This window comes from Mustela putorius, unplaced genomic scaffold (assembly GCF_011764305.1).
Source record: "Mustela putorius furo isolate JIRA1106 unplaced genomic scaffold, ASM1176430v1.1 tig00003845_pilon_pilon_pilon, whole genome shotgun sequence".
Taxonomy (NCBI): Eukaryota; Metazoa; Chordata; class Mammalia; order Carnivora; family Mustelidae; genus Mustela; species Mustela putorius.
Genome location: NW_025421998.1, coordinates 41,793,180 through 41,820,817, shown reverse-complemented (window position 1 = coordinate 41,820,817; position 27,638 = coordinate 41,793,180). Strand labels below are relative to the sequence as shown.

General features: G+C 36.9%; 1 protein-coding gene across 2 annotated transcripts in view; it reads right to left on the bottom strand.

Annotated features, from left to right (window-relative positions):
• Positions 1-423: 423 nt before the first annotated feature.
• Positions 424-27,638, bottom strand: part of NXPH1 (neurexophilin 1) — a 293,054-nt gene continuing 265,839 nt past the window's right edge. For both annotated transcript variants that reach the window (XM_004767812.2, XM_045062735.1), the window contains one exon: positions 424-2,381. In XM_004767812.2, coding sequence (XP_004767869.1) covers positions 1,620-2,381 — 762 coding nt within the window. In that variant the 3' untranslated portion in view covers positions 424-1,619. The remainder of the gene's footprint in view (positions 2,382-27,638) is intronic.

The following is a 27,638-nucleotide window of genomic DNA, read 5'->3' as shown; positions in this document are numbered from 1 at the left end:
CACCAAAGCCCTTCACAGCTACTGTAATTTTTCTGTTGAGTGATTACAGTAGAATCAGAGAAAATCAGGCACAAAAAAAAAAAATTATCTTCCTCTCCATCTCCCTGCTAAATAGACTCTACACAGGAAAAACAAAAGAACAGTTATAATATTTAGGAGACCTCAGTCATCTCTTCTGCTCATTGATTTTTCGTATTCTTGAATCACTAGCGTAACAGTAAACCAAAAATGTGTGCGACACCATATGCCACAATCGCTTCCCAGGCTTGAGATTGAAACTCCTAAGTTGTTTTGACTGAGCAACTAATAGCAATTTAGATAGTTCTGTACAAATTTAGAGACATGAGATGCAAAACCATTACTGTATTCCAGCACATTCTTCTTGTCAGAACCACTTAAATCACCATCTTACACAAGCACATATTGAAACTCAACTTTAAGCATTTTATTTTTATGTACATCTCATTTTGTCCAGAAATAAAATATCTAAATACAGACAGACTGTAATGTTGTATATGTTTAGCTTTCAACAATACTTGAGCTGAATAAATGCTTTGTACATTAAGTTTGTCTTTTTAATGGAGGTCACAGCTACATTGATAAAATGGATTCCTCATATCCTTTTTTTTTCTTTTTTAACCAATAACAAGCAGAGACAAGTACAAGTTAATATTAATAAGCAGCTCAAATAACACTTGGTTAAACTATGTACAATACAAACCATTCATACAAATGAAGACTAGGATATTGAATTTGTTACAATATGTGTAGTAAAGATAAGACAGACACTTATAACTTACATGGTGTCTGTCAGGCATTTCCCTTCTTATATAATGATCAGAACTTGTTTTAATCAGCCTTAGCTGGTCTCAACTTTGAGAAAGTCCAATGACTGGTGATGAAAGCTGTAATCCAATGTCTGCCCACATGTAAATTCCAAATGTTTGCTCATCTTTACTGAAAACAGCCTCCCTCCATAGAAAAAAGAGCCATCTTACATAACCTTGAATGTGCCTACTGTATGCTGGAAAAAAGTTACTACATTTTGTTGTGTTCATAAAAGAAAATACTGAGCTCTAAAGACACATTTTTTTTCCATTTTAACAAGCATATACTCCTACAGTAGTATTTACCAGTACAGCTACTCCAAGCAGTAGGAATACATGAATGAGGATTACTGATGAGCATGTACTCAAGACTTTAAAAGAGATTTCCATAACCACAAGTGTTAGAAACCATTCACTGTCTAGTTAATCCTTTCATTTGATGATAGTTTATCCTAAACCATTATGAGTCAGACAATGAAAGCCCTCTTGACAGGAATCATGACAGATGCAAGCTGAAATGTATATGAATGTGTGTTTGTGTACATCTATGTATGAGAGCATGTCTTCAAGTGTGCCTTTAAAATCTATGGTGATTTACAACTATACCAAGAGATGAAGCTGACTGGGCAGAAATTACATCAGATTGTTTTCCACTAGCATATTTGCAGCCAGTTGACAAGAGCAGCAGTGTAGACACATTCCAGGCAACAGATGTGACCTTCTTCTTTGAGGTAACAGCCCTGTCATATTGACCTTTAATTCCTCAGGCTTCAGTCTCACCCATGTTCATCCTCATCCAGAAGGGAAGTAAGGTGTGTCGCTGTGGTAGTTGTAGTCGGGGCACACTTTCTGTACTAGTTTATAATCTGTACTATAAAAGGAAATGTAAATACAGATCACCTTAAAGGGCTTGGAGCAGAGCCAGGATACATGACTTTGGGTCTGCTCCTGGTAACAGGTTTTTGAAGGATCATAGTTGCAGAGTGTGTTCTTGGTAGCCTTGTCAACCTTTTCATACTCAATGCGACAGTTAAAGGACTTGGAATCTTTGGCATCAATCACGGTTTGTTGTGCCAAGTCGAATTCCACTATTTTTGTAGGGGGCACCAAGCTGACAGACACATTCCCTTGACCAGTGGAATTATGCCTGAAATAAACACTAAATGTCCCATTGCCGTGATCTACAATTTTCCCAGTTATCAACAGGTTTAGCTTCACTGTTTTGATGTTGGAATGAAAATCACCCCATCCAAACATTTTCTTAAACTTGCCCGTCTTAACAATGGGCCTTCGCTTGGCCCTGGGCCGAGGCTCTTGAAGGTCTGTGGAGTTCCTCAGCCAGTCCCAAAGGTCTTGCTCAGAATAAGGTTCTGGGGTGTCATATCGCAGGTCTAAATCTGTATCATTTTCTTTGCCACGAAAAGTCTGTGACAGGAGTCGGCTGATAGACAAGTCTTTGCTGCTTTCTGTCCATATGTGCTTTAGTGTGGATTTGCTGCTTCCTGATTTTAGAAGTTCTGACTTTCCACCATTCGTTAAATTGGCACATGTGACCTGAAAATGGAACAGAAAAATGGTGTTTACATCTCTGTACCTGAGAACACCCAACACACAGATCCAAGCCCTTTCTCAGAGGCTCAGAATTAAATGAGGCCACTTCACCTAAATTACCTTCAGCATCTGGCCAATATTTATTTATTTATTTATTTTTAAGATTTTATTTATTTATTTGACAGAGATCACAAGTAGGCAGAGAGGCAGTCAGGCGGGTGTGGGGGGAGGAGGGAAGCAAGGGGAAGCAGGCTCCCTGCTGAGCAGAGAGCCCGATGGATGTGGGGCTCCATCCCAGGACCCTGGGATCATGACCTGAGCCGAAGGCAGAGGCTTAACCCACTGAGCCACCCAGGTGCCCCAATAGTTATTTAATAAAACATGAAAAACTACCACTTCTATTTTTATATAAGATTGGGAGAGAGATGATGTCGGTAGATAAAAACCACTAAACATGACTGAAAGACTATATAAAAGACTATATAAAAACATTGACTTTAACAAGGAAAAGACCACCTAACATGAGTAAAGCAAACTGAATTCAAACAGAAATCAAACCAAAGTAATTATTTCTTAGCACCAAAATCCAAACACTTTTAAAATAAAAAATTTGCAAATCATTGTTATTTTTCTACTTCAAAATTACTATAAGCTTTAAAGCCGTAGAATTCTCAGAAATACATCAACCAACAGCCTAAGGACTTTTGGTAATTTGTGCCACAGTCCTATTAGAAAAGTCAGTTTTGCAAAGAGACTCTAACATATTTTAACTCATCAAAACATGTTTATTATCATCTATTATTGGCATGGAACATATTATATAAGACATGTTTTTACCTTAAGGACTTAAAATGTGGTCTAGGAAAAGGGACGTAAATGAAAACATCTAATACACAATGTCTTAGAGATAACTGACAATCTAGAGAAACAAACAATACCTGGTCAATGACAAAGAGGTCACTTCAGGTTGGATTGTGAAAGTCACATTCAGAAACCGTCCTCCTGGGACCCTGTTCTTATCTCTTTGGGAAGATTTAGATTCCCAACTAGACCAGGAGGAACCCTAAATCTAACTGACTGATCAAACATCCAAATCTGTATTTGCCAAATTATATAAGAGTTGTCCTTACCACAGCTCCTATATTTATGCCTTAGTATAGAAGAAATAAAAAAGAGAAATGAGTATCTACAATGCACTCATTAACCTAAAGTTAAAGCAGCGATCTCTGATCATGACAGGGAGGGCTCAAGGACAGTAGGGAAGACAGCCAAGAACCCACAGGAATCAACCAATACAAAAGAACCTTTTAAGATGTAGACTGACTGCCTATTGCGTAAGTCTGCCAAAGAGAGTCCCATGCTGCCCATTAAGGAGCCAAGTTTCATAATAAACCTCCATCTCCAGTCCTATCTCAGAAATGAGCCTGACTAACACTTAGCAGCCTCCTTTGGACCCTCCAGTCCCCTTCCAAACTGCTCTCCAAGTAAGAGGCCATTGCTGGAAAGCTTTTTAATTCAGGTCTACTAGGAATTAGAACTGCATTCTAGAGGTCTCTTTATAGACTTAGGCATGAAGGCCTAAGGTACAACTCTGGCCTGAGAATAGTCTTTTACTCCGTCACTTGTGTTTAAAGGACTCTATCCCAAACCCTAGGGAGTAAGGGCATAAACTTTAGAGCCAGTCTCCCTGGAATATATGCTAAGTTCTGCCATTGCCAAGCTGTGTGCCCTTGGTCAAGCCATTTAACAACCCCCTACCTCAGTTTCCTACATCTGCAAAATGAATGTAACAGCAGTGCTGTAATGATGGTAGCTGACACATGGAAATGGTTCGATTTAATGTAGCTATTTTTGTAAATCCCAGGCTGCTATGTGAAGACATCTAGAGAAAGAAGGTCACCAAATGAGGTCTGTTTTGGAGGTCTGTTTTGTGGGTAGCTTTGCTCTTGATTACATAGCCAAGTACTCAACCTATATGGGATGGCTTTCCCCAAGGATACCCATGCAAGAGGCCCTGGTAATCTAACCTAGAACAAAGTCACTTAGATCTAGTAACCTTGCCTTTTCACAAAATCCTAAGGATCAATGAGCTTTCCCACTGCCAGCTGGCAAATAGTCTTATCTCTAACCCATTCAAATTGAGACAATGTGAGTGGTATGAAGCCTTTCCCACCTAGGAAAAACTACCAGATGAAGCTGGTCTTTTCCTAGTAATGCTGAGCCTAAGAAACCCTGCAAATTTAGTCCCATATGAATTTATTGCCTCTGAAAGAAAAGGGATTTATATTTCATAACCACACCATGAAAAACCAAGACTATGATATTGGGTAGGCTAACACAAAAGCACTAGCCTGGGTCCAGTTGCAACCGCTGTGATCCTTAAGGCAACTGTGATGCCTTTATAGAAAGATCCAGAAGGCCACCGTGCACAGTGGGTAATAGAGGAGAGACAAACACTGACCAATGGAGAATCAGACTCTAGGAGTGGGATGAGGTACAAAAATAATGCATGGATTGTGGTGGAGGTGCCACATCTAAGGGAAGTAAAGACCACCCACCTGCACATGATCTCTAAACTCTAAAACATATCACCCAAACAAAATGAACAGACTTGGGGCAAATATAGGGAATAGAAAGAAGGTTGCATTTAGTAATGACTGACTTTCTTTCTTCCTTTCTTTTTCTTTCTTCTTTCTTTCATTTAAATTCAATTAGCCAAGGTATAGTACATCATTAGTTTTTGATAAAATGCTCAATGATTCATTAGTTGACTAAAACACCCAGTGCTCATCATATCACATGCCCTCTTTAATGCCCACCTTTCTTTTAGTGCTGGGTACTTCCCTTTCAGTTCTCCTCAAGCCTTGAATTGGCCTCACTCCTCTTTTCACCCTGCACCCAAACTGTTTCCTGTTTGCAAATTCCTTTCATGCCAAAACATTCCAGAAATGGATTACATTCAAGCAGTATGTGAGCAGTAATAGCAAAGTGGCTACCTTATCAAAATTCAATTTGTTTTTAAATAAGGACTAAATATTGTCTTTTATTTTTTTAACATCTTAATTTTATTTTGTTCAGTGTTCAAAGATTCATTATTTATGCACCACAACCAGTGCTCCATGCAATAAGTGCCCTCCATAATACCACCACCACTCAACCCCTACCTCCTCCCCTCCAAAACCCTCAGTTTGTTTCTCAGAGTCCACAGTCTCTCATTGTTCATTGTTCATCTCTCCCTCCAATTTCCCCCAGTTCATTTTTCTTTCCCTTCTCCTAATGTCCTCCATGTTACTCCTTATGCTCCACAAGTAAGTGAATCCATATAATAATTGACTCTGCTTGACTTATTTCACTCAGCATATTCTCCTCCAGTGCCATCCATGTTGATACAAAAGTTGGGTATTCATCCTTTCTGACAGTTGCATAATATCCCGTTGTATATAAGTCTTAATGGGATGAAATTGAGAAGGAAATATCCTTTGGGGAGAAGGATAATGCATAGAAATATATGAGTTTTCTTAAGGAAAAAGCATCTGTGGAATAATAAAGTCAGTCTTCTATGGGACAATTTTTACTCTAATATGAAAAGTATAATCCTTAGTATTTCCATAGTTAATATTATATCAGTATAATTTAAAAAGCAAAAACAACTGTAGTTCTACTAATTTACTGAAAGAAGAGCATTTCAAAATAACTTTTTCCAGGGGTGCCTGGGTGGCTCAGTGTGTTAAGCCGCTGCCTTCAGCTCAAGTCATGATCTCAGGGTCCTGGGATCGAGTCCCGCATCGGGCTCTCTGCTCAGCAGGGAGTCAGCTTCCTTCTCTCTCTCTCTCTCTCTGCCTGCCTCTCCATCTACTTGTGATCTCTGTCAAATAAATAAATAAAATCTTAAAAAAAAACTTTTTCCATAACAGTAGCTATAGTATAAAATTTAAAGCAAACATTAATTTATAAGAATAGTAAAGATCTTTTAGCTTGTGAGTTTATTTTTTGTGTATTTGTTTGTTCTATTTTGTTTTGAAATCTAATTGATTGGCCAACATCCAAAATCTCCACTTGCCTAATGATATAAATGTTGTCCTAAAGACAGCCTCTATATTTATGCTAAGTATACAAGAATTATAAGAAATAAATGCATAACCAATTTTCTCATTTTTACCTGGAATTACATAGTTTTATTCTTTGGGTGACAAGAAAAATAAATACAGGCATGTGCTTGGTTTCGGTACTTGTTATCTCAGCATCAACACAGTTGATTAGGAGAGGGGCTGTAATGAAATGCATCCATCGTGCACTGGCTCATGAAGCAGTAATGAATTGCCCCCCAAAAAAGGAAGTAAAAGGGAATTAGAGTGCAATCCACCAAGCAGCACATGAGGAGTGAAAGGGAAAAAATGTGGAAGTAGGAGAGAGGACGTTAAAGAACCAATCTATTCAAAAAGGATGCTAAGACTGACAGGCAGATAAACCTCTGAATTTTGGATAGAACAGAAATTTAGTTCTAAATGATACTCTCCACAGCTGTAATGATTATGAGTGTGAGTTCTGGAGCTAGATGGCCTGAATCCCAATCTTGGCCATGATCTGCAGCAGCTATATGATGTAGGCAAGTGGCTCAACTTGTTTACACTTAGTTTTTCTCTTCTAGGAGAAAGAATGCCTACCTCCCTCATAGAGCTGTTGTGTGAATCAAACAGGAAACTCCATTTAAAGCACTAAGAGCAATACCTGCACCATGGTGAGTGTTTGACATTATTACTATTAACATCCTCAAATATTTTAACCTCCGTATCTCAATGGATAATATTTTTTTGTAAATGAGTAATGACAGGATATGAAAGCAAAAAATATTTTTATAAGAATATCTCCCTTTTATGTAACCAAAACCCTGGGGCAAACAATTAAAAAAGAAAGTATATACTTTTGAAAGTTCAGCTGTGACAACCAAAAAATATGGCAAGTTCAGTAGGTAGTAAAACTCAGGTTAAGAAAGAATGAGCATAAGTTCAGCCATTAAATTGCTCAACTACCAAATGCAATGAATTTATTTGTAATGTGAAAGCCTTCCAGTGCTGCTGACTGTTAAGAAATCTCTCCAGAACATCTCAGAATCAAAGCAGGTTTCAGCTGTATTTGTCAACAACACAGTCTTGAATATTCTTATTTCTCTTTTCCCTTCCCTTCCCTTTCACTTAGGTTAGGAGAGAAGCAGGGCATGTCTAAAAGGTGAACAATCATGAAAAACCAAGAAGGGTCCTTAGGAAAATCTCCAGACCTACTGAGCATAGGTAATCCTGATTTCTTTTGTTTTATTAGTTCGATGACTATATAGCGAGATTCTGCTAATATTGAGTTAAATAATAGGAATACAAAACTAAGTAAGACATGGTCCTTGCCTTCAAGGAGTTCACAGTCTAATGGGGAAATCAATTAAGCAAATAACAATGTGATGTGACTAACACTATGTACAACATTCTAGTAGTCAGAATGAAAGTTGAAAGGTAGAGAAGTTGTGGCAGGAGAAATAATCCTTGGACCTAGGAGATAAAGGACACTTAGGAGTTCAACAGAGGGAGAAGAGGCCAAAAGAGATTCAAGCATGAGAAACACACTGTGTAAAGCACAGAGCTAAGAAGGGACATGTTAAATATAAGAACGGAAAATAGCTCCTTACTGCTGAGCCTCAGGGAACACTGACAAGGAAGAAAAGGAGAAGTTGTAAGAAGTAGATAGAACTTGAAGAAGGTGGGCTAGGGTCAAAAGTGATGTTCCTACTAAGGCATTTGAACTTAAACTTCTAGGAAGTGGGGAATCACTAAATTGTTTTCTGTTTTGCTTTTGTCTCTGTGTGTGTATATATGTGTGTTGTTTTTGCTTATTTATTCTGTTTTAAAATAGGTCATTCTGGCTCTAGAAAGATCACTGATTAGACACTGAGGATGAATTGGTAGGGAGAGACTTTGAAGGAAGAATGACTAGTAGAATCATTCATTACATAACTAACTGTGATACTTCATTTGAGAAAGTAAACTGAGACTTTACCAAGGCAATAGCAGAGAAAAAGAGAAAGAAAAAATGGATATGAGACAGTTCAGAGGTAGGATTAACTCAGCTTGATGATTTTTTACTAAGCAGGAATATGAAAAGTTGAATTAATGAGTTTCCTGGCATCTGCAGGGAATACAGAAGTAACAACTTAGCTGGAAAATATAATTAAATCTCAGAGGAAAATTGGAAGTTGAAGTGCCTGCAAGTCATTCCAGTGATGCTATCCAAAGAAAGCTGGTACCATGGGTCTGAATGTCTGGAGAAATGAAAAGGATAGTGATGTTGATTTTGTTGTATGAAAGGATTGTACTGTTCAGATAGGTCACAGTGATACAGAAGAAGGTTGGTAATAATAGCTAATGCCAGTGCTTTGAAGACAAGCAGAAGAGGAGACAGGATAGGTAAAGACAAAGGAGGATATTAGAAAGAAAATATTACTGTAGAAACAAAGAGAAGCTGGGAAGGGGAAAGGCAGGTATGGGCACACTCGAATTTCAAGTAAAAGTTGAATAGCAGAAACACTTGGAAAAGCAGCCCCTTGACTTGTGAACCCTCTACTAATGACCTTACTGATGCTAGTTTTAGTAATGGTGAAGAGAAGATGCAAGACGGGAAAGAGCAACAAGCTTAATACATCTACTCCAAGCTGCAGTTTGGAATCACTGGCTGACTCGTTCTATCATATTGCTTTACATCTTAAGAATTTTCAATTTTGAAACACATAAATATACATATAAAACTGAAGAATGCTGAGCCCTACTGAATTAAAAAAAATCATTAAAAAAAAGCCTTATATCCAGAACACCTTCTACTATTGATGTTACAAAGATAATAAAAGAGTTTCATTCTAAAAGTCACCTAAAGATTCTTTGATGTCAGTATATCTGAGTGATAACAGAAGTGAAGACCTTGGCGTAAAAATGAATACGAAAGAAGAAGCTGACAACATCTAATGAACCCAATTCCAAAAGGCAAAATTTCCAAAGGAAATTTTTCTACAAATAATTTATTCTGTACCAATGAAAACACCAAATATACTCTCTGACTGAATATAATTTTCCATGTCAAAGCCACCATGCCCATTCCAAAGGAGCTGGCTTGCAGGTACCCAGGAAAGGATACCATTTCCACAAATTATGAGAGTTGTCTGTCTCATTGTTTTAGAGACACTGAGGATCAAAAAGATTCTTAGCATGATTTGATGTATGTGACTTAAAGTACACATGTATTTAAGAACATCCAAAAATAGTTACAAGGAGAAGGGTCATGTCCTTCAACCATAAACAAAAACAGAGCTTGGGTGTAACATGAAGAGAGTTTGCCTGGGGCAGGACAGGTGTATGGGACTAAGGGGAAAAGACTCCCATTGGATGGTGGAATGTAAGCATATAAGAGCTGCCACACTTCCATCTAGCTCCTTTTCTTTATATTTTAGGGCCATTCCTTCACATCAGGTCCTCTAATATCTTTTCATAATAGGTTTCCAATCATAATGTCAATACATTATCATTAAAGATACTCTTGAAAGATACCACTTCTGGAAAATAAACCGCTCCTCAACTATACTGCCCCCTCAGTTTTGCTCTGGCCTTATGAGACTGTATATAAACATATCCTTCCTTTACATATGTACTGTATCCAACGAGAGGTGTCTCCAGATGTTTGTGTACCTCTTTTTATAAAAGAGCGGTAAGATGTCTTTTAATTTCCACTAACCTGCACATTTTACTGCCGATCTATTCAATATAAATAATTTCAAAATTACTTTGAAAATTATGTATTTATTTCATCAACTGTATGAATACTTAAACCAAAAATTTTAAACAACTTGACGCTTAAGCAGTATCTTTCAACAGTGAATAACTAATCAACAAAATGGTCTTGCTCTATGATTACTTCATTTTGACAATTTATGATTTGCTGTGTTAAACATATGTTGCATACTATCAACTGCTATTGGATAAGGCACACCATATTCATTGTAATTTCATTGTAATTAGTATTTGATATATGACATTGTATTTTATTTCAACTACACACAGGAGTGCCTGGGTGGCTCAGTAGATAAAGCATCAAACTCTTGATTTTGACTCAGGACATGATCTAAGGTCATTAGACCAAGGCCTGCCTCACTCACTCTCTCTCTCTCTCCCTACTCTAAAATTAATTAATTAATTAATTAACTGCACACACCACTCATTCACACACACACACACACACACACACACACACATACCCACACTCACACACTTCAAAGTCAATATTGTTATCTTTAGCGTATACATGGAGATACAGAAACTCAGAAAGAGACTGACCAGATTATTGCTGTTAAGTGAAAGAACTACCCCCTAGTTACTGCAGAGGCTGTGTCCTTTACTTTTTAAAATTATTTTAATCATGCAATTCTACATTAATACATGTTTATTAGAACATTCAAATGTTATAGAATTTATGAAGTAAAAAGTAAAAGTCTGTCTTCATCATCAACCCCTACTCTTTTACAATCTCACCCCTCTCTCCAAAGGTAAAACTTGTCAAAATTTTGATGTGTATTGCTTCTCAATCTTAGTTTTCACATATAAATATTATATATGTAGTGTCATATTTTATGATTACATTATATATTTCCCTATCAACAAAGCATTTTAGAGATACATACCTCTTAGTACATCTAGGTATATCATCTCTATTAAAGGAGAATATAAAATTTTATGATATGGATGGACCAGACTTCCACCTTTTGCTTACCTTTCATGACAGATCCTTAACCATTACATTGTTTCATGGTCAGGTTACCTCCAGCTGTTTTTAACCTTGATTCTACTACTTTTTCTGCCATTATTGTTTCAGTCACCCTCTACTTATGAGCTGGATATTAATTTTCATTGATGTATGGATTTGTGTGATTCTTTTAGAAAAAGAGTTCTTAGGGCATACATTTAAGTTGTCCATGCTAAAAACTGTCTTCATTGGCCACAGGCTTACACTGGGTAGAATATTCAAAATAATAATAATAATAAATTTATTTATTTATTTATCCTTTAATTTATACTGTGCTGCTTAATTTTTCTCTCTCAAAAAAAACCCTGAATTTTATTTCAGGCATTGTAAAATTTCACAAGATGGGCTACCTGTGCCCAAGGTTTTTTCCAGCCCCTTTCTTAGCTAGTTCAGAGAAAAATATGCAAATATTTCTAGGCATGTGAGGCTCTTTTTCATCAAGTTTTCCTAAGAGGACTATTAACTCTTTGGGGGATGTTCTTTCATAGTATAGCATTTTGTACCTTAGGGGAAGGGAGTACCTTGCATAGAGTAATCACAGCATATATGACCTGTGTGGCTTATATTCTTAGTTACATTGATTTCAACAGTGAAGGTCATTGTTCTTTAATCACAATCAAGCTGGGGGGTGGGCCTCAGAGATTTCTCTTTTACAAGTTTTGAGTCTGCACTTGACATTGACAATACAGGGAGTGCTTGTATTATATATAATAAGCCAGAGGAAAGGGGTTAGTGTTTTAATACATCAAAAATACATTATTTCCGTCTGCTGCAAAGCAGTGCTCCAGGAGCAACAGTGCTGCATTAACAATGGAAAAGCAGAGAAGGAACTCTGTGCCTCTCCTTTAACCCTGTGCTGGGAGGTTGTAGTGCATAGAAACTAAGAAAATAGGCTTTGCAGTCAGAGATTGAGAGAATGGGTTAAGTGGGGCTGAGTGGAATAATTACTCTTAATTTCTCATCAGTATTAATGTATTTATGTGTCAGAACTTAATGTAAATTTACACACTAAGCGTGAAGGAAGGAACAATATTTTCACAGGATGAAAAAGTGTATTTCTTAGGAGCAGAAATAATAGTCTGTGGCTCTTCATAGGCATGTTTTTTACCTCTACAGTTAAAGAACCAAGAACATTTTGAATACAATTTTCATAAGCTTACCTACAGGAAAATGAACCAAAGGGAAAGCTAATGATTCTGGTTATACAGTCTTGTGAAGAGCTCAGTTATCCATGGCTCAGAAAAGTCTCCAGTACAGTAATGTAGGGAACAGTTAGTACCCTATGTAGGAAGTCAGCCATCCTCCATGAGAGCATAAGAACTCATAGGGTAACATATCTAAAACTCTTAGCCATTTGAGGATTCTTCAAACTGATAGGAACACCATGTTTCTAGTTTTTGAGGATGACATGAAATGTTCAGTCTGGTCAGAATGTCTTCTCTTAAAGTTACTATGTCAAAGACAAATTATTGCCCACATTTGCCAATACTAAATTATAACATAATTAGCATGGTCACTTATCACCACCTATTGCTAAAAATGCTAACAATGACCACAGAGCTGTTATAATTATGCTGATTTCCATCTCCGTTTGTTTGGACCATTTGAGCAGATGTAATTTCTCCAGTGAGAACCAAGAGTAGAATAGCTGTGAGGATTCTGAAAGCCTTGTTTTCCCTTTCTTGAGGGTTTCATAACTTAGCCAAGCATAATAGCTCTCATATCTTGAACTCATATTATTTCCCATATTTTTATGTATATATTATGTATAAAATCTATTTTATTTTCATGAAAACCCAATGAGTGAGGTATCATCTAATTAGAGAAAAATGTGGTCCTAAGGGATCACTAGTGATAAAGTAGCAGACTTTGGTTTTAGCCCTCAATCTCTGACTCTCTCCCAAAGTGTAATTATGGATTATCCTGGTTTGCATTTTAAAAGTTACTTCTTGTGTTAGTGTTTTATATTCCTTCGATTTATTTTTTAAAGATTTTATTGATATTGATTTATTGATTTTTTGAGAGAGAGAGAATGCAAGCATGTGAGCACATGAGCAGGAGACGCAGACCCCCCAATGAGCAGGCTGCCCAATCTCAGGACCCCGGGATAATGATCTAAGCTGAAGGCAGATGCTTAACTAACTGAGCCACCCAGGTGCCCTATTCCTTCCATTTTAAATATATAAGGAGTATCTCGTGTAAAGATGTGTAGGTACATGGTAAATATAATGAACAAATGTGTAAAATAACATGTTGAAAGACTATTTCTGGGCTGAAATAAAGTCATTTCAGCATCATTTTTTTCATTATCCTTAAAGAGACTTGAACTTGTCAGTAAATCCAGATGTCTTTGAGGAAAAGAGAAAGGTTGCATATGTAGGAATAACTGGTTAGATCCAGGGTCTGTCTTTCTGAATTGAAGGTTAATATGAGTGATTCTCCATAAAAAGGCTTATTATGTGGGTAGTAATGAAGGTTTACAGCTTATTAAAGTCAAAGCACATGCCTATCTAGAATGGACCAAATGAGAAAGGATTGACTTGCCTTTCAACCCTATTTTCAGCAACCTATATCTACATACTGAGTAATAATAATAGTAACCTTATCCAAGAGAAGCTCAAACTCCTGAGGAAATAATGACTTTGATATATTTTGAGACAATCTGCCCACTTAACCTCTGATTATTAAGAACTTGATCTGGAAACCTTCTGATAGAGGAAAAATACATTATAGAAACAAAATAATGGAAACAAGTTATAGGGAAATATTATCCCTGTGCCATTTAGATGCTAAACAGGTACAAATATTCTTCTAGGTTTTATCATTCATATCAGGATATGTGTGGGCAGCACTGATTAGAGGTTCCCAGGTACAAAGTGGACAGCAAACCAGACAACCAACCCAGAAATGTGACAGGGGGCTAAGATCCTGAAAATATAGTCCCTCCATACTTCCATAAAAGTCCTATGGACTGGGACTCTCCTCCTTCCTGAAGTGGAACAAATACAATGTTCTGAGCCAATACAAAACCTAGCAAAGCGAATGGACCCTCATCATCTCATCAAAAGTCGATGTGCCAGAGTTTGAGTTATGTAAAAACTTTGACATTGAGTAAATAAATATTTTTGGATCATGACTTGACCAAAGCAAGATGTGGTAAATGCACATACACCTAGAACACCAGGCCCCATCAGCTCTTCATCACAGCTCAAAGAAGATAAAACTCATGCACAGGGAACCAAGTAAGCCACTATACACACACACACACACACACACACACACACACAATAATCTCTTCAAAACACTTAAACCAACCCATTTTTTTTTCTAAAGCCCCTCCCAGAAGATTAGCATCCATTCTTTGATTTTCTTTCTTTTAAGATTCCTAGCACTGGGTAAACACACGTATCCTCCACAGATCTCTTACCCCATTACTGCAAGTTTTGGAACCAGATGCACCTGTTGTCCACAAGTCTGGGCTAGATTTCACTTTGATCTTGTCCTATGCCTCTCCCCTCTTCCCATGGCATGTAGAATCCCATACCAAAGAGCCAAGTACTCAGGAAAAAGGATATTTAGGCAGAGATATCTCATGACAAATAAAAAAAAAAAAATGGCCTCTGGATCTAGGTGCTATGGCTTTAAGTTAATCAGATATAGTGGCATGCCTTGAGTCCACAAAGAAAAAGACTTGGCTTTTATGGTTACCAAGGGAATTAAGTAAACAATGTCACTAAATAAAAAAAGGATGTTCACCCGAAGTTTATGGTAAGAAAAAGACAGGTCATGAAAGGAATTGAGCAAATAGAGCCCCAGAATGACAGGATGCCATAAGTGACATCATAGTAAGGAGTTCGGATGAAAATATGTGTGGAGTTAGAGCTCTGAGATCCCCCTGACCTTTAATGTACTTTTTTTTTCCAGCTTACATCAGATACCTGTTTTTTATTGTTCTTTTTTCCCCTTTATTAAATTTTTCATTTTAATTCCCATGTAGTTAACATATAGTGCTATATTAGTTTCAGGGGTACAATAAAGTGATTTAACAATTCTATATGTTACTCAGTGCTCATTATGATGTATCCTCTTTAATCCCCATCACTTATGTCATCCATCCCCCTATTCACCTCCTGTTTGGTAACCATCTGTTTGTTCTCTATAGTTAAGAGCCTGTTTCCTGGTCTCTCTCCCTCTCCTTTTTTTCCCCCTTTGTTTTGTTTCTTAAACTCCACACATAAGTGAAATCATACAGTATTTGTCTTTCTCTGACTGACTTACTCCATTTAGCATTTATACTCTCTAGCTCCATCCATATTGCTGCAAATGGCAAGATTTCATTCTTTTTTAAGGCTGAATAATATTCCATTGTATATATATTCTTCTTTATCCATTCATCTATCAGTGGACACTTGGGCTCCTTCCATAATTTGGCTCTTGTAAGTAATGCTGCAATAAACATAATAGGGGTGCATATATCCCTTTGAATTAGTATTTTTATATTTGGGGGTAAATATCCAATAGTGCGATTACTGGATCATAGTTCTATTTTTAATTTTTTGTATAGAGTTAAAATAGAGTAGTTCTGTTTTTAATTTTTTGAGGAACCTCCATACTGTCTTCCCCAGTGGCTGGACCAGTTTCCATTCCCACCAATAGTGTACAAGGGTTCCTTTTTCTAAAAATCCACTTTTGTTTCTTGTGTTTTTTATTTTAGCCATTCTTTTTTTTTAAGATTTTATTTATTTATTTGACACAGAGAGAGAGAGATCACAAGTAGGCAGAGAGGCAGGCAGAGAGAGAAGAGGAAGCAAGCTCCCTGCTGAGCAGAGAGCCCAATGCAGGGCTCCATCCCAGGACCCTGAGATCATGACCTGAGCCGAAGGCAGAGGCTTAACTCACTGAGACACCCAGGTGCCTCAATTTTAGCCATTCTGACAGGTGGGATATCTTGTTGTGGGACGACACCTCATTGTAGTTTTAATTTGCATTTTCTTGATGATGTCTGAACACCTTTTCATGTGTCTTTTGGCCATCTGGATTTCTTCTTTGGAGAAATGTCTATTCATGTCTTCTAACCACTTTTTAATTGGTTTATTTGGGGGTTTTTTGGCATTGAGTTGTGTAAGTTCTTTATATATTTGGATACTGACCTTTTACTGGATATGTCATTTTCAACTATCTTCTCCCATTCAGTAGGTTGTCTTTTAGTTGTGTTGATTGTTTCCTTCACTGAGCAGAAGCTTTTTATTCTGATGTAGTTCCAATAGTTTACTTTTGCTCTTATTTCCCTGGTATCAGGAGACATTCTGGAAAAATGTCGCTACAGTCGATGTCAGAAGTCAAGGAAGAGAAAGTCAAGAGAAGCCAAGGAAGAGAAATTACTGTCTGTTGTCCGTTTTAGGATTTTTTAATGGTTTCAGTTATCATGTTTAGGTCTTTAATCCATTTTGAATTTATTTGTGTATGGTGTATGTAAAAAAGTGGTCCAGTTTCATTCTCTTGCATGTAGCTGTCCAGTTTTCCCAAAACCATCTATTGAAAAGACTAATGAACTTTAAAATGACTTATTCCAGCATTTTAGCAGTTTGTAGTACCATGGACTCTGTGGATATAAGGCATCATGGGATAAATAAAAGGACAGGTTGTAATGGTAGAATGTCCTTCCCTGGTAAGTCCCTATACTCACTTATTTACAAACTCGGAGAGGTAGTTTAATTATCCTTTTTCAGAAGAACTGGGTAACACTCCAGCTGCCACTAGAGGGCACAGCTAAGACATCTGACAGCTGTCTATTTGTGGTGCAGAAGTCACGCAGAATTGTCAGCAAGGGTCCCAGAGTTCATTGAAAGAAGTTGAACCCGGAAACTCTGTGGTCACTGCTGACTGACACAGTCCCTGGAGGCCACCTCTTCTGCGAGCTGCAGAGGCCAGGAAGGAGCTACTCTTGCTCAAGGAACTACTACAGAAGTCATCACCAACTAAAGAAGTTCTTTTGAGTCTTCAATTCCTGATAGATGGTGTGCTCAGGAATAAGGCATTTATAATTATTTATTTGGAAATAGTCTAAGTCAATGTACTCTATTTCTGTATCTCCAGCTTCATCTTGGCTACTCTTTCCTTTGACTTCAGAGTTCTTATCACATCTGAACACATTTTTTTTTTTATGTGTTCTCTTTCTTCCGACTTCAAGACCTTGGCACATGTTGTTTGCCCATCCTTGGCATCCTCGGAATCCATCCCGATTTACTTAGTTGGCTCCTACTGATTCTGTAGCCTAGTTTAAACTTCATTTCCACAGTAATCTTTATCCTCTCAAGGCACCCTGTACTGTTCATTCATGAAAGTAAGACTATTATCTTTATCTTCCTTCCCTCTTTCCTTCCTCCCTTCCTTCCCTCCTTCTTCCTGCCCCTCCCTCTCTCTCTTTTCTTTTTCTTTCTTTCTTTTCCTTTTTGTTTCTTTCTTTGAACTGTCATCTCCATGGTAGACCCATCCAATGCCTTGATAACTTTTTTTTTAACTACATTTTATAAAAGGCCAGGTTTCAAGTAGGTGCTCTACAAATGTTGGCTGAATGAATAAATGCATTTTTGAATGGACTGTCCACCCACCCATAATAATATCCTTCTGGAAATAAGCTTGCCCCATAAGCAGATAAACAGCTCATTTTTCTGACATAAACATACTTATATTGAAAGCCTTCACAGAGGCTTTGTGTAATGCCATAAACATGAACAGTGATACAGGAGGAAAAAATGCTATTTTTCTAGGAAAATACTAGTCAGTGGCCCCTATAGCCATTACAACCAGTCAGCAATATCTCAGAAAAAATATCCAAATAACTCTATTTTCATTTAAATAAAAGTGAAAAATGAACAAAAACAATATTGCCTAAATGAACATAACTGCATTTTGGAGGTCTGAAAAACATCAGAAAAACAACAAAATAATGAGTTGTGGTCTCTTGGGCAGCAAGAAAGTTAGTGCCATTCTCTGGATTTTCTTTTCTTGAATTTCTGGAATTTTGATCCTAAAGATAGTAATGAAAGAAAATGCTGATGGGATCCAAAAAGCAGAAGTTCCTTCAACAAAAGAGCCTGCCAGATTTTCGGGGGCGGGGGGCATTTTCTTTGCACTACTCAAGTATACATTTGTACTGACAAATAATAATTACTTTGAAACAGACAGTTAGGCATGTGTTAGGCTATTTCTTTGCACAAATGCCATTTGCTTGGAAAATGCAGTGGTTTTTATAAATGTGAAGCAATGCAACCATTTTTATGGGTGTGTTTGCAAAGGCTCAAAATTGAACTGTTAAAAGTGTCCATTAACAGTACAAATTAAATTGTTATTAAAAAACTGAGTCTCAAAGCCATTTCTGATTTTCCTCTAGGACTGACAGATTGTGAATAAACACACTACAACCTTCTGCTTTGTGTCTATATCACAAAAATCCATGACTGTTGAGAGTTAGAATCCTGAAACATCTGAAATAGAAGGGACTTTTCTGGACAATGTTTTATAACTTAGGAAGCAGAGTCCCACAGAGCTGAAGTAACTCACCCAAAGTTTACAAGGTTATTAGGGGCAGAGGTAAAACTGTAGTGAAGGTTTCCTGACATCTAGTCCACTTTTTTGGTGTGTGTTCCAAAGTTCACTTTTATTGAGAGTTGGTACTTTATATCTCCTTCAGAGTTTGTTGAAGCTCTAGAAATCAGGCTGTCAACTTCAAAAGAAGGAAGTGTCCACAATGAGATATCATCTCACACCAGTCAGAATGGCTAAAATCAACAAGTCAGGAAATGACAGATGCTGGTGAGGATGCAGAGAAAGGGGAACCCTCTTACACTGTTGGTGGGAATGCAAGCTGGTGCAACCACTCTGGAAAACAGCATGGAGGTTCCTCAAAATGTTGAAAATAGAACTGCCCTATGACCCAGCAATTGCTCTCCTGGGTATTTACCCTAAAGATACAAACGTAGTGACCCGAAGGGGCACGTGCACCCGAATGTTTATAGCAGCAGTGTCCACAATAGCCAAACTATGGAAAGAACCTAGATGTCCATCAACAGATGAATGTATAAAGAAGAAGTGGTATATATACACAATGGAATACTATGCAGCCATCAAAAGAAATCTAGCCATTTGCGACAACATGGATGGAACTAGAGCGTATCATGCTTAGCGAAATAAGTCAAGCAGAGAAAGACAACTATCATATGATCTCCCTGATATGAGGAAGTGGTGATGCAACATGGGGGCTTAAGTGGGTAGGAGACGAATCAATGAAACAAGATGGGATTGGGAGGGAGACAAACCATAAGGGACTCTTAATCTCACAAAACAAACTGAGGGTTGCTGGGGGGAGGGGGGTTGGGAGAAGGGGGGTAGGGCTATGGACATTGTGGAGGGTATGTGCTTTGGTGAGTGCTGTGAAGTGTGTAAACCTGGCGATTCACAGACCTGTACCCTGGGGATTAAAAATATATGTTTATAAAAAATAAAAAAATTAAAAAAAAAAAGAAGGAAGTGGCTTATCTTGACTAAAGAGTTTCTTAATTTCATGAAAGGAAGGGCTATTGTGGAAATACAGTATCATCTGCCAAGCCTAAAACAAAAGGCACTAATCTAGTGCATTGCAATTGTAGCTTGGGGTCCCCTCGGTTGACCATGTACACATACCTATGCTCAGACTTTCCAAGACTTAAGTCTGAGCAGTGACTGCTCTGCTGGAAGAAAGAATCCAAACGAGGAAACCATAGTCACAGGTTTAAGTAAATTACAACACCGAGGGAATTACTCTTCCATCTCTAAAGAAGAGATTTTATATTTGTTTGCAAATACCTTGTCAATTTCTATTTTTCAGAACTTATTTTTTTCAAAAAGGCAAAGTTGAAGCATAAGTTTGTCAAATGGTCTTCAATAAATCCATCGACAACCATTTGTTAAGTAACTATGATCTCAAAAATTTCCAAAAATTTGGGAACTCATTTTATTCACTTCAAATCATTCTGTACATCTGCTCATTCTAGAAAACTAACATCAGTACTTTTTACTCTTTCATAAATAAATGTCCTAGTCTCCTTCCTGTTACGAGCTTTGGGAGTCAGTGACTCTCCACAGAGAATGCTAATGGAAACCCAGTAACATGAGCTGTAATCTTGCTGAGGATCATATGTTGGAATTGGTGTATATTAGGAGGAAGGGGGGTTGGAATATGTACAGTATTAAATAGTATATTTGGAATGTACCATTAATTTGATTTTAGTCAAAATATTTATTTCATAATTTGACATGTCAAAAGAAAATATGAGAGTTATGTGTTTGTGTAAAAGAAGAGCTTAGTTGTGAACACTCAAGAAATGCATTTTTATTTATTTTTTTATTTTTTTAAAGATTTTATTTATTTATTTGACAGAGAGAGATCACAAGTAGGCAGAGAGGCAGGCAGAGAGAGAGAGAGAGAGAGAGAGAGAGAGGGAAGCAGGCTCCCTGCTGAGCAGAGAGCCTGATGCGGGGCTTGAACCCAGGACCCCGAGATTATGACCCAAGCCAAAGGCAGTGGCTTAACCCACTGAGCCGCCCAGGTGCCCCAAGAAATGCATTTTTAAGTGAGATCGTCTTTTACTAAGGATCTTGGTTCTTTAGATACACTATGAAGATGATCCATCTTAATCTGAATCTGTATAGAATAGTATTTATCTTTATATTTCTGTAATTTTAAAATTTTGATATAATTTCCAAATTACAGTAAATTTTAAGAAACATACATATGCCCTTTACCCAGATCCACTAATTAAATTCATTCAATCATTTTGCTCTATTGCTCTCTCATTCTCTTATGTATGCATGAACATATGTATATGTGTATACAGATTTTTTTCCTAAGCTATTTTCAGAGTAAGCTGGAGACATTATACCTATTTATCCTTAAAAATGTTCTGGAAAAAGTTCTAATCACAAGGGAAAAAAATATTTCTAACTACCTATGGTGCAAAATGTTAGCTAGACTTATTGTGGTAATCATTTCACAATATATTTAAATATCAAATCATTATGTTGTACACCTAAAACTAATATAATGCTATATGTCAATTATACCTCAATTAAAAAAAAGAGGTCTGACATAGTTCCTAAGAAAAGTGGCATTATCTTACATAATCATAATACAACTATCAAAATAAGGAGATTTAACCTTGATACATTACTATAACTATCTATAGTCAATATCATATGCCATCTATTGTTCCAACAATATCCATTACATGTTTACTAATTTTTTGGTCCAGGACCCAGGCCAGCGTCATGCATTGCACTTAGTTGTCATAATCCTTCAGCAGCCTTTCTTTCTGTTTCTTATTCTTTTACGTTCTTGTAATATATGTAAATATTATAGGCTATATACATATGTAAATATATAAATATTATAGGCTAATTAATTTGTAAAATGTTCCTCAATTTGTCTGATGTGCACTGGAAATAATTTTATAATAAAGTTCTAAGACTTCTGATTAACAAAGATGATAATGGGAAAGGAGTGTTCCTTGATTTGAGAGGGTAGGAAGCAATGCTTTGAGTAGGTACAGAGAGAATAATATTGTACTATGCTAAAGCATATCCTTGTAAATTATTGAAACTAATATAATTTTACAGGTAATTAATTTGCATTATATATAATTATTTTATTATTTTTGACAATAAACTCATTAAATTTTGCCACTCTGTGGCTTCTTTCAACTTAACATTTTGTTTAAGCCAATTTTTATGGGGTTTTTTTTTTCATCTATTTCCTATGTTCGCTAAACTATCAGTCCAAGGATAACATTCTTTTGTTTGAATCAGAAAGATTTTTAAGTAATATTTGAAGAGTGTTTATCATTTTCACCACATAATCACCACAATATTTGCATAATGTTTATAATTTTCACACATAAGTAGATTGATGTCCAAAAACCTTCCTGGGATGTAGATACCAATAACTCGGTGATTGTAGGAAACCAAGGGCCCTGGCAAAAAGACCTCCTGAGAACCATGCATCCAGGAAGAAACATTCAGATTCTGACCCCAAATCCCAGGGTCCGATTCTGCTATTACCAAAGAAAGATGGTAATAATACCTATTGCTATTTATCAGAACATGGTTATTCAGTTCCTTTTATAGGCATGAGCCAACTGACTTTGATCCAGTGGGTGTATCCTCACACTTCAACTTTGGATATAGAACTTCCAGTTCAAGTACAATCTAAATCATCATTCCACCGAAAAAAGCTAACTAAAAAGCAAACTGTTCATTCCATACCAAGTGCTCAAGCGTACAAATAATGTGAATATGTATGTATATATAGATAGATAGACAGATAGATAGATCTATAGATGTAGATATAGATACAGATATCTCAAGCAGGTACTTCATGCCAAATGACAAGGTCAAAGTCAGAGTCTTAGACCTCAATTTTCTCACTGTAAATTAGAGATACTAATACCCTTGCCCCAGCTTTATTTTAAGAATTAGAGACAATGTATGTGAATGTTTCTTCTCAATAAATGGTAGATATTAATAACATTTGTTTTAATCTGTTTAATTTTTACTCAAGATGGTTATTTTGATCCATGTAGTTAACTTTGTATGAAAGAATTTAATTTACATAATTTAAATTCATATAGGAAAAAATTGTACATTTCAGGTATCTTGGCATAGTGGTAAGAGTGGACTCAAGCCAGGCCACGGGCTCACATCCCAACTCTTAAGGCAGATGCCCTTATCCACGATGACTTTCCAAGTCATTTGGCAACCAAATAACTGTTATTCTTTTGAAGTGGTAATACTCCAAACATAATATGATTTACACTAATAATTCTAGTTTTAGAACTGAAAATATGACTTTACAAAGAAACCTGACTCAAACCGCAGATTGGTTTTATTTGTTTTCTTCCTTCCTTCCTGTCCTTCTTTTCTTTTTTTTTTTTTAACTTTTCTTTTTCATGTTACAGAAGAGAGACATACCACCCAATGCCCCCATCAGAGTTGTACTATCCAGGCCGTGACATTTTTGATCTATTCTTTACATAGCATCCCATTAGAGTTCCAGAGAAACCCTTACTTTCTATTATGTGAACGACACCTTCGCTGGCCTGGAGCCATCATCAGCACTTGGAGCACTGAACCATGAAGCAATATCTCTGTAACTCGGCCAAATAGGCCATGACCTGACAGGCTATAAAGTGGTCATTATCTCCTATTAAATCTGAAATTTGTGCTTTGCATATTTTAAAACAACTATCCAGTTGTGCTGTGGAGGTATAACTGCCAAGTGAATAATTAGATTTTTAGGAGACTATAAAGGGGACCAAAATGCTTTCTACTGTGCCAAAAACAAAGTCAATTCAGATTTTATTTTCTCTCCTCCCTTGCTTTTATCCTCACTCTCTGGCAGTCAGACCAAAAATATTTCAGTAACAGATAAACAGACTTCTGTTACACAATTTACTGTATAAAATCAAGTCTGGGTTGATGTTACATGGATGCCAAAGTGTCCTGTGTTGTTCACTGTGGGCTGCTTTCTCACACAGTTGAGTAGAATGCTGCGGGTGGTCAGCACCTAATATTTGCTTTGTTTGGTCAATGTGATTACAAAGAGAGTTTTATAAAATGTAAAATGTCTGAATGAGCCACTTAAATGTCAAAGCTTAGAAGAAATTTGCTTTTATGGTTTAAAATTTAAGTGTTTTTTCTCCCCTACTCCCGGGAGATGTCTAAGTAACTCATTTCATACAGCTTTAATGGTAGAGAGATGCAAGTGACTTTAGAAAGATTTGGAATAGGATTGAAATATAACTATATAAAATATCCTATTAACTCTTGCCCCCTGTTTTACATTTTGAAGAAGATTTTTAACTAAACTCTTGAAGCTCAATACCTATGATGTCATTAAACATTTTTCACTTCAGTGGATTGTGACTCTGGAAAATTTGCAACTACTCTTTTCAGCAGGGGATTAAACTTTCAGGGAATAAATTAAACTAGGTTAAAATGTCTAACAGAGTTTTCAGATGAGTGCTTTATTCAAGTAGCACAGAGACATGTTAACTTTGAAATGAAACTCTAGTTAGGTAAATAACTTTTGTCAAGAAGCTATTGCTCAGGTGCTGCACTGCTCTAAGCCTACTTTATTAATATTGGTTTGCGATCTTCGGTACGGGTGCAGAAAGGAATTTTAAATGCAATTAAAGCTGAGCTAGAAGGCCACACAACTACGTTTTAATCAAAAGCTGAGTTCAATACTGCTTTACATATAATATGTGCAAAGAAAGATCCCTTTTTCACATTAAGTATGACTGTATAAATACTCTATTTTGAGAGAGGGCAAGTGCATTTCAAGGAGAACTGCATAGGAAGAACAGTGCCACATCATAAGGAATGATAGAAGCACCTAAAGAAATATTGTGCTAGGAATATATTAATATATTATTAAGTATTAATAGTTATGACTTTTTAAACTCTGAACAATCAAGCCAAAATGAATGTGTAGGTATGTGTATGTATGTGTGTGTACACACACATATTAAATGGGGTTTTGTATACACAAATATACATGTATACAGACACACAATCCAGTTGTTTTATGGTTTAATATTTATTAGGGAAATCTAGAATTCACTAATCTCAAACTATTTAAAACTAGATGTGAATATTGCAAAAAGCAAGATGATTGTCATTATTCAATCCTATTCACAAGTGGTAGCATTAAAAAAGGGCAAGAATATGGAAAATTAGTATATTTGGAGGCCTCCTTAATTCAAGAGCAAGGATGCATCATCCTCTAGGTCATGTTTTTATGCCCCTTTAGGAGCCTATGAAGGAAGAAAAAAGGAGAGGGAGAAAAAGGTAGGAAGAGCTGAACTTGAGTGTGAGAAGAAATGGCTACATTTTCCTCTCTCTCTAAAATAAATAAATACATCATAGAAAAAAAAAAGAGGAGGTAGGTGCACCTGGGTGGCTCAGCTGGTCATGGGTCTGACTCGTTTTGGCTCAGGTCATGATTTCAGGGTCATGGGATAGATAGAGTAGGATTGGCTCAGAGTCAGCACAGAGGCTTCTTGGTATTCTCTCTCTCCCTCTTTTTGACCCCACCTCTCACATGTGTGTGCATGGGCTTGCTCTTTCTCTCTCTCTCAAATAAATAAATCTTTAAGAAATAGCTACATTTTCAATCACATGCAGTCAACTGCTTGGCATGTCAAATGGATAACAACTGTTGTGAGAATGGGTTCAGGGGCAACAGGGCATTTCCTGGAGGCTTTCTGCTGTGCTAGTCAACTTTTTAGATGCTGGACCTTAGGGAGGTGAGGAGCTATGCTAGCGGAAGAGCCAGAGACCAGAGTAGCCAGTGTGCCCAGCACAGCAGTGGGGTGGGGTGGGGTGGGGTAGGGGAGTCAGGCAATGCCTCAGGGCAGTGGTTATTTACCAATGAATACAAAAGTATTTAAATATTTTAACACTGGTGCATACCAGCTTAATATCCACCCTGTTGTTTTTTTTATCAGTCATCCTTCACCGTTCATCAGCCTAGAATACAAATATATCTCAACATCCACTTAACTCCAAAAATCAAGGAATTCAGAATGGCTAAAAGGCAATGGAAAGCACAGAACCATACTTTCTTTACTATATACCCTTCTGTAATGTGTAGGCAGAATCCCTTTCAGTTATTGCTATCTGATACAATAAATCAGATAAAAATCTACTGTACTTAATTACAAAATAAGTAATAAGTTTTCTAAGTAAATATTTTTGTTAAACTGACCTTCTCATGAGATTATGAAACAATCTTGGTATTTTTCTTTTTTCTTTCTTTCTTGATTCATTAATCCTAATCTGAGTCCAAGGTTTGGAAAATTAGATTAGCTAAATTCCCTTCTCTAGTACTTCTTTTTTTTTTTTTTAAGGTTTTACTTATTTATTTGACACAGAGAGTGAGAGTAAAGCAGGGGGAGCAGCAGGAGAGGGAGAAGCAGGCTCCTGCTGAGCAGAGAGCCTGATGTGGGGCTGGATCCCAGGACCCTGGGATCATGACCTGAGCTGAAGGCAGAAGCCTAACTGACTGAGCCACCCAGGTACCCTCATTCTAGTACTTTTTACACAAAGAAGTATAGATCAAAGTTATATTCAGGCCCACATTGAAGGGCCAATGTCCCTGATGTTTTGGGCTGTATGATATAGAAAAAAGGAAGGTGAAGTTCATCTGATGCTCACATTGCTTTATTACTGTGAGGAAAGTTTTAAAGAATAGTGTGAGTTTTTTGAACACCTGGAGACACTGGTTTCTCCTCTCCATCTTCACCACGTGAACTCCCATCAGTGCTCAGCACCACAAGTCACCATAATCTTAATATACATATGTCACTCACATCATATGTGACCAGCACTAAATCTTCTATTCAGGGTTTCAAGTCCCAGTAATCTGCTAGGGGATACACTTCCCTTTATCTCTCACCTCAACTGACTATTCCTATTTCTCATCCCATGCCTGTAGCCTTATTGTATTCTGATTACAAGTCTGCCATTTTCCTGATCCAAAATGTTTTCTTAAAGACTCTGATCTATTCTGAGCTACTTTCTTTTTCACAACTCCAGCTGGCTTCAAATCAAGACTCAACAACATCCCAAATGATTTTATTTGGAATTAAAAAACAATACCTTTGGCATTTTTGCCTTTTCATTACTGATTATAGCAACCTTGAAGGAGACCTGCGGCAAAAGTTGGAGAACCACAAGGTCAAATCTGACTCTGCCACCATGTGACAGTGAGCAAGATGAGATGGCCACTCTCTGAGCTATAGACTCCTCCTTTGAAACATTAGGGATGTTAATAATATAATCCACAGGTAATACAAGAAGTAAATGCAATGATGTTTGTGAAGTGTCTGGAAAGAGTGATTATTTGATTCAGAGCTATTACTATTTGAAGGGTCTTTTTAGGTTTTAGTTTAAACTTTTAATATGTGCCTTCCCTCTTTCCCTCATTCTGTTGCAGTCTTTTCAAGGGCAGATTAGTCATCTAATTCTTCATATCTTCCCAGGGCACAGAAGAAAGAATTCTCCATTCAGTGGGCACTGTACCAATATTGACTGACTTTTGAAAGAAGTTTGAACTGCTCATTTGTCTGAGTAGTTGATTTACTTTGCTATCTTAGAGTGTCATAAAAATGTGGCAGTATGAAATCTGGTGAGATTATGATAGTTGCTGACACAAAGATTTATTGTCTAGATGAAATATTTAATGCATGTTTAATTCAAGAAAACAGCTTTGTAAAAATATTTAATATTTTTCTGGAAGAAAAAGAGAGAACTGATCTTGAATTAAGCATACTGAATTTAACAATATTTAGGGACACATACTTAATAGTGTGCACTGTCCATCTAAACATACAG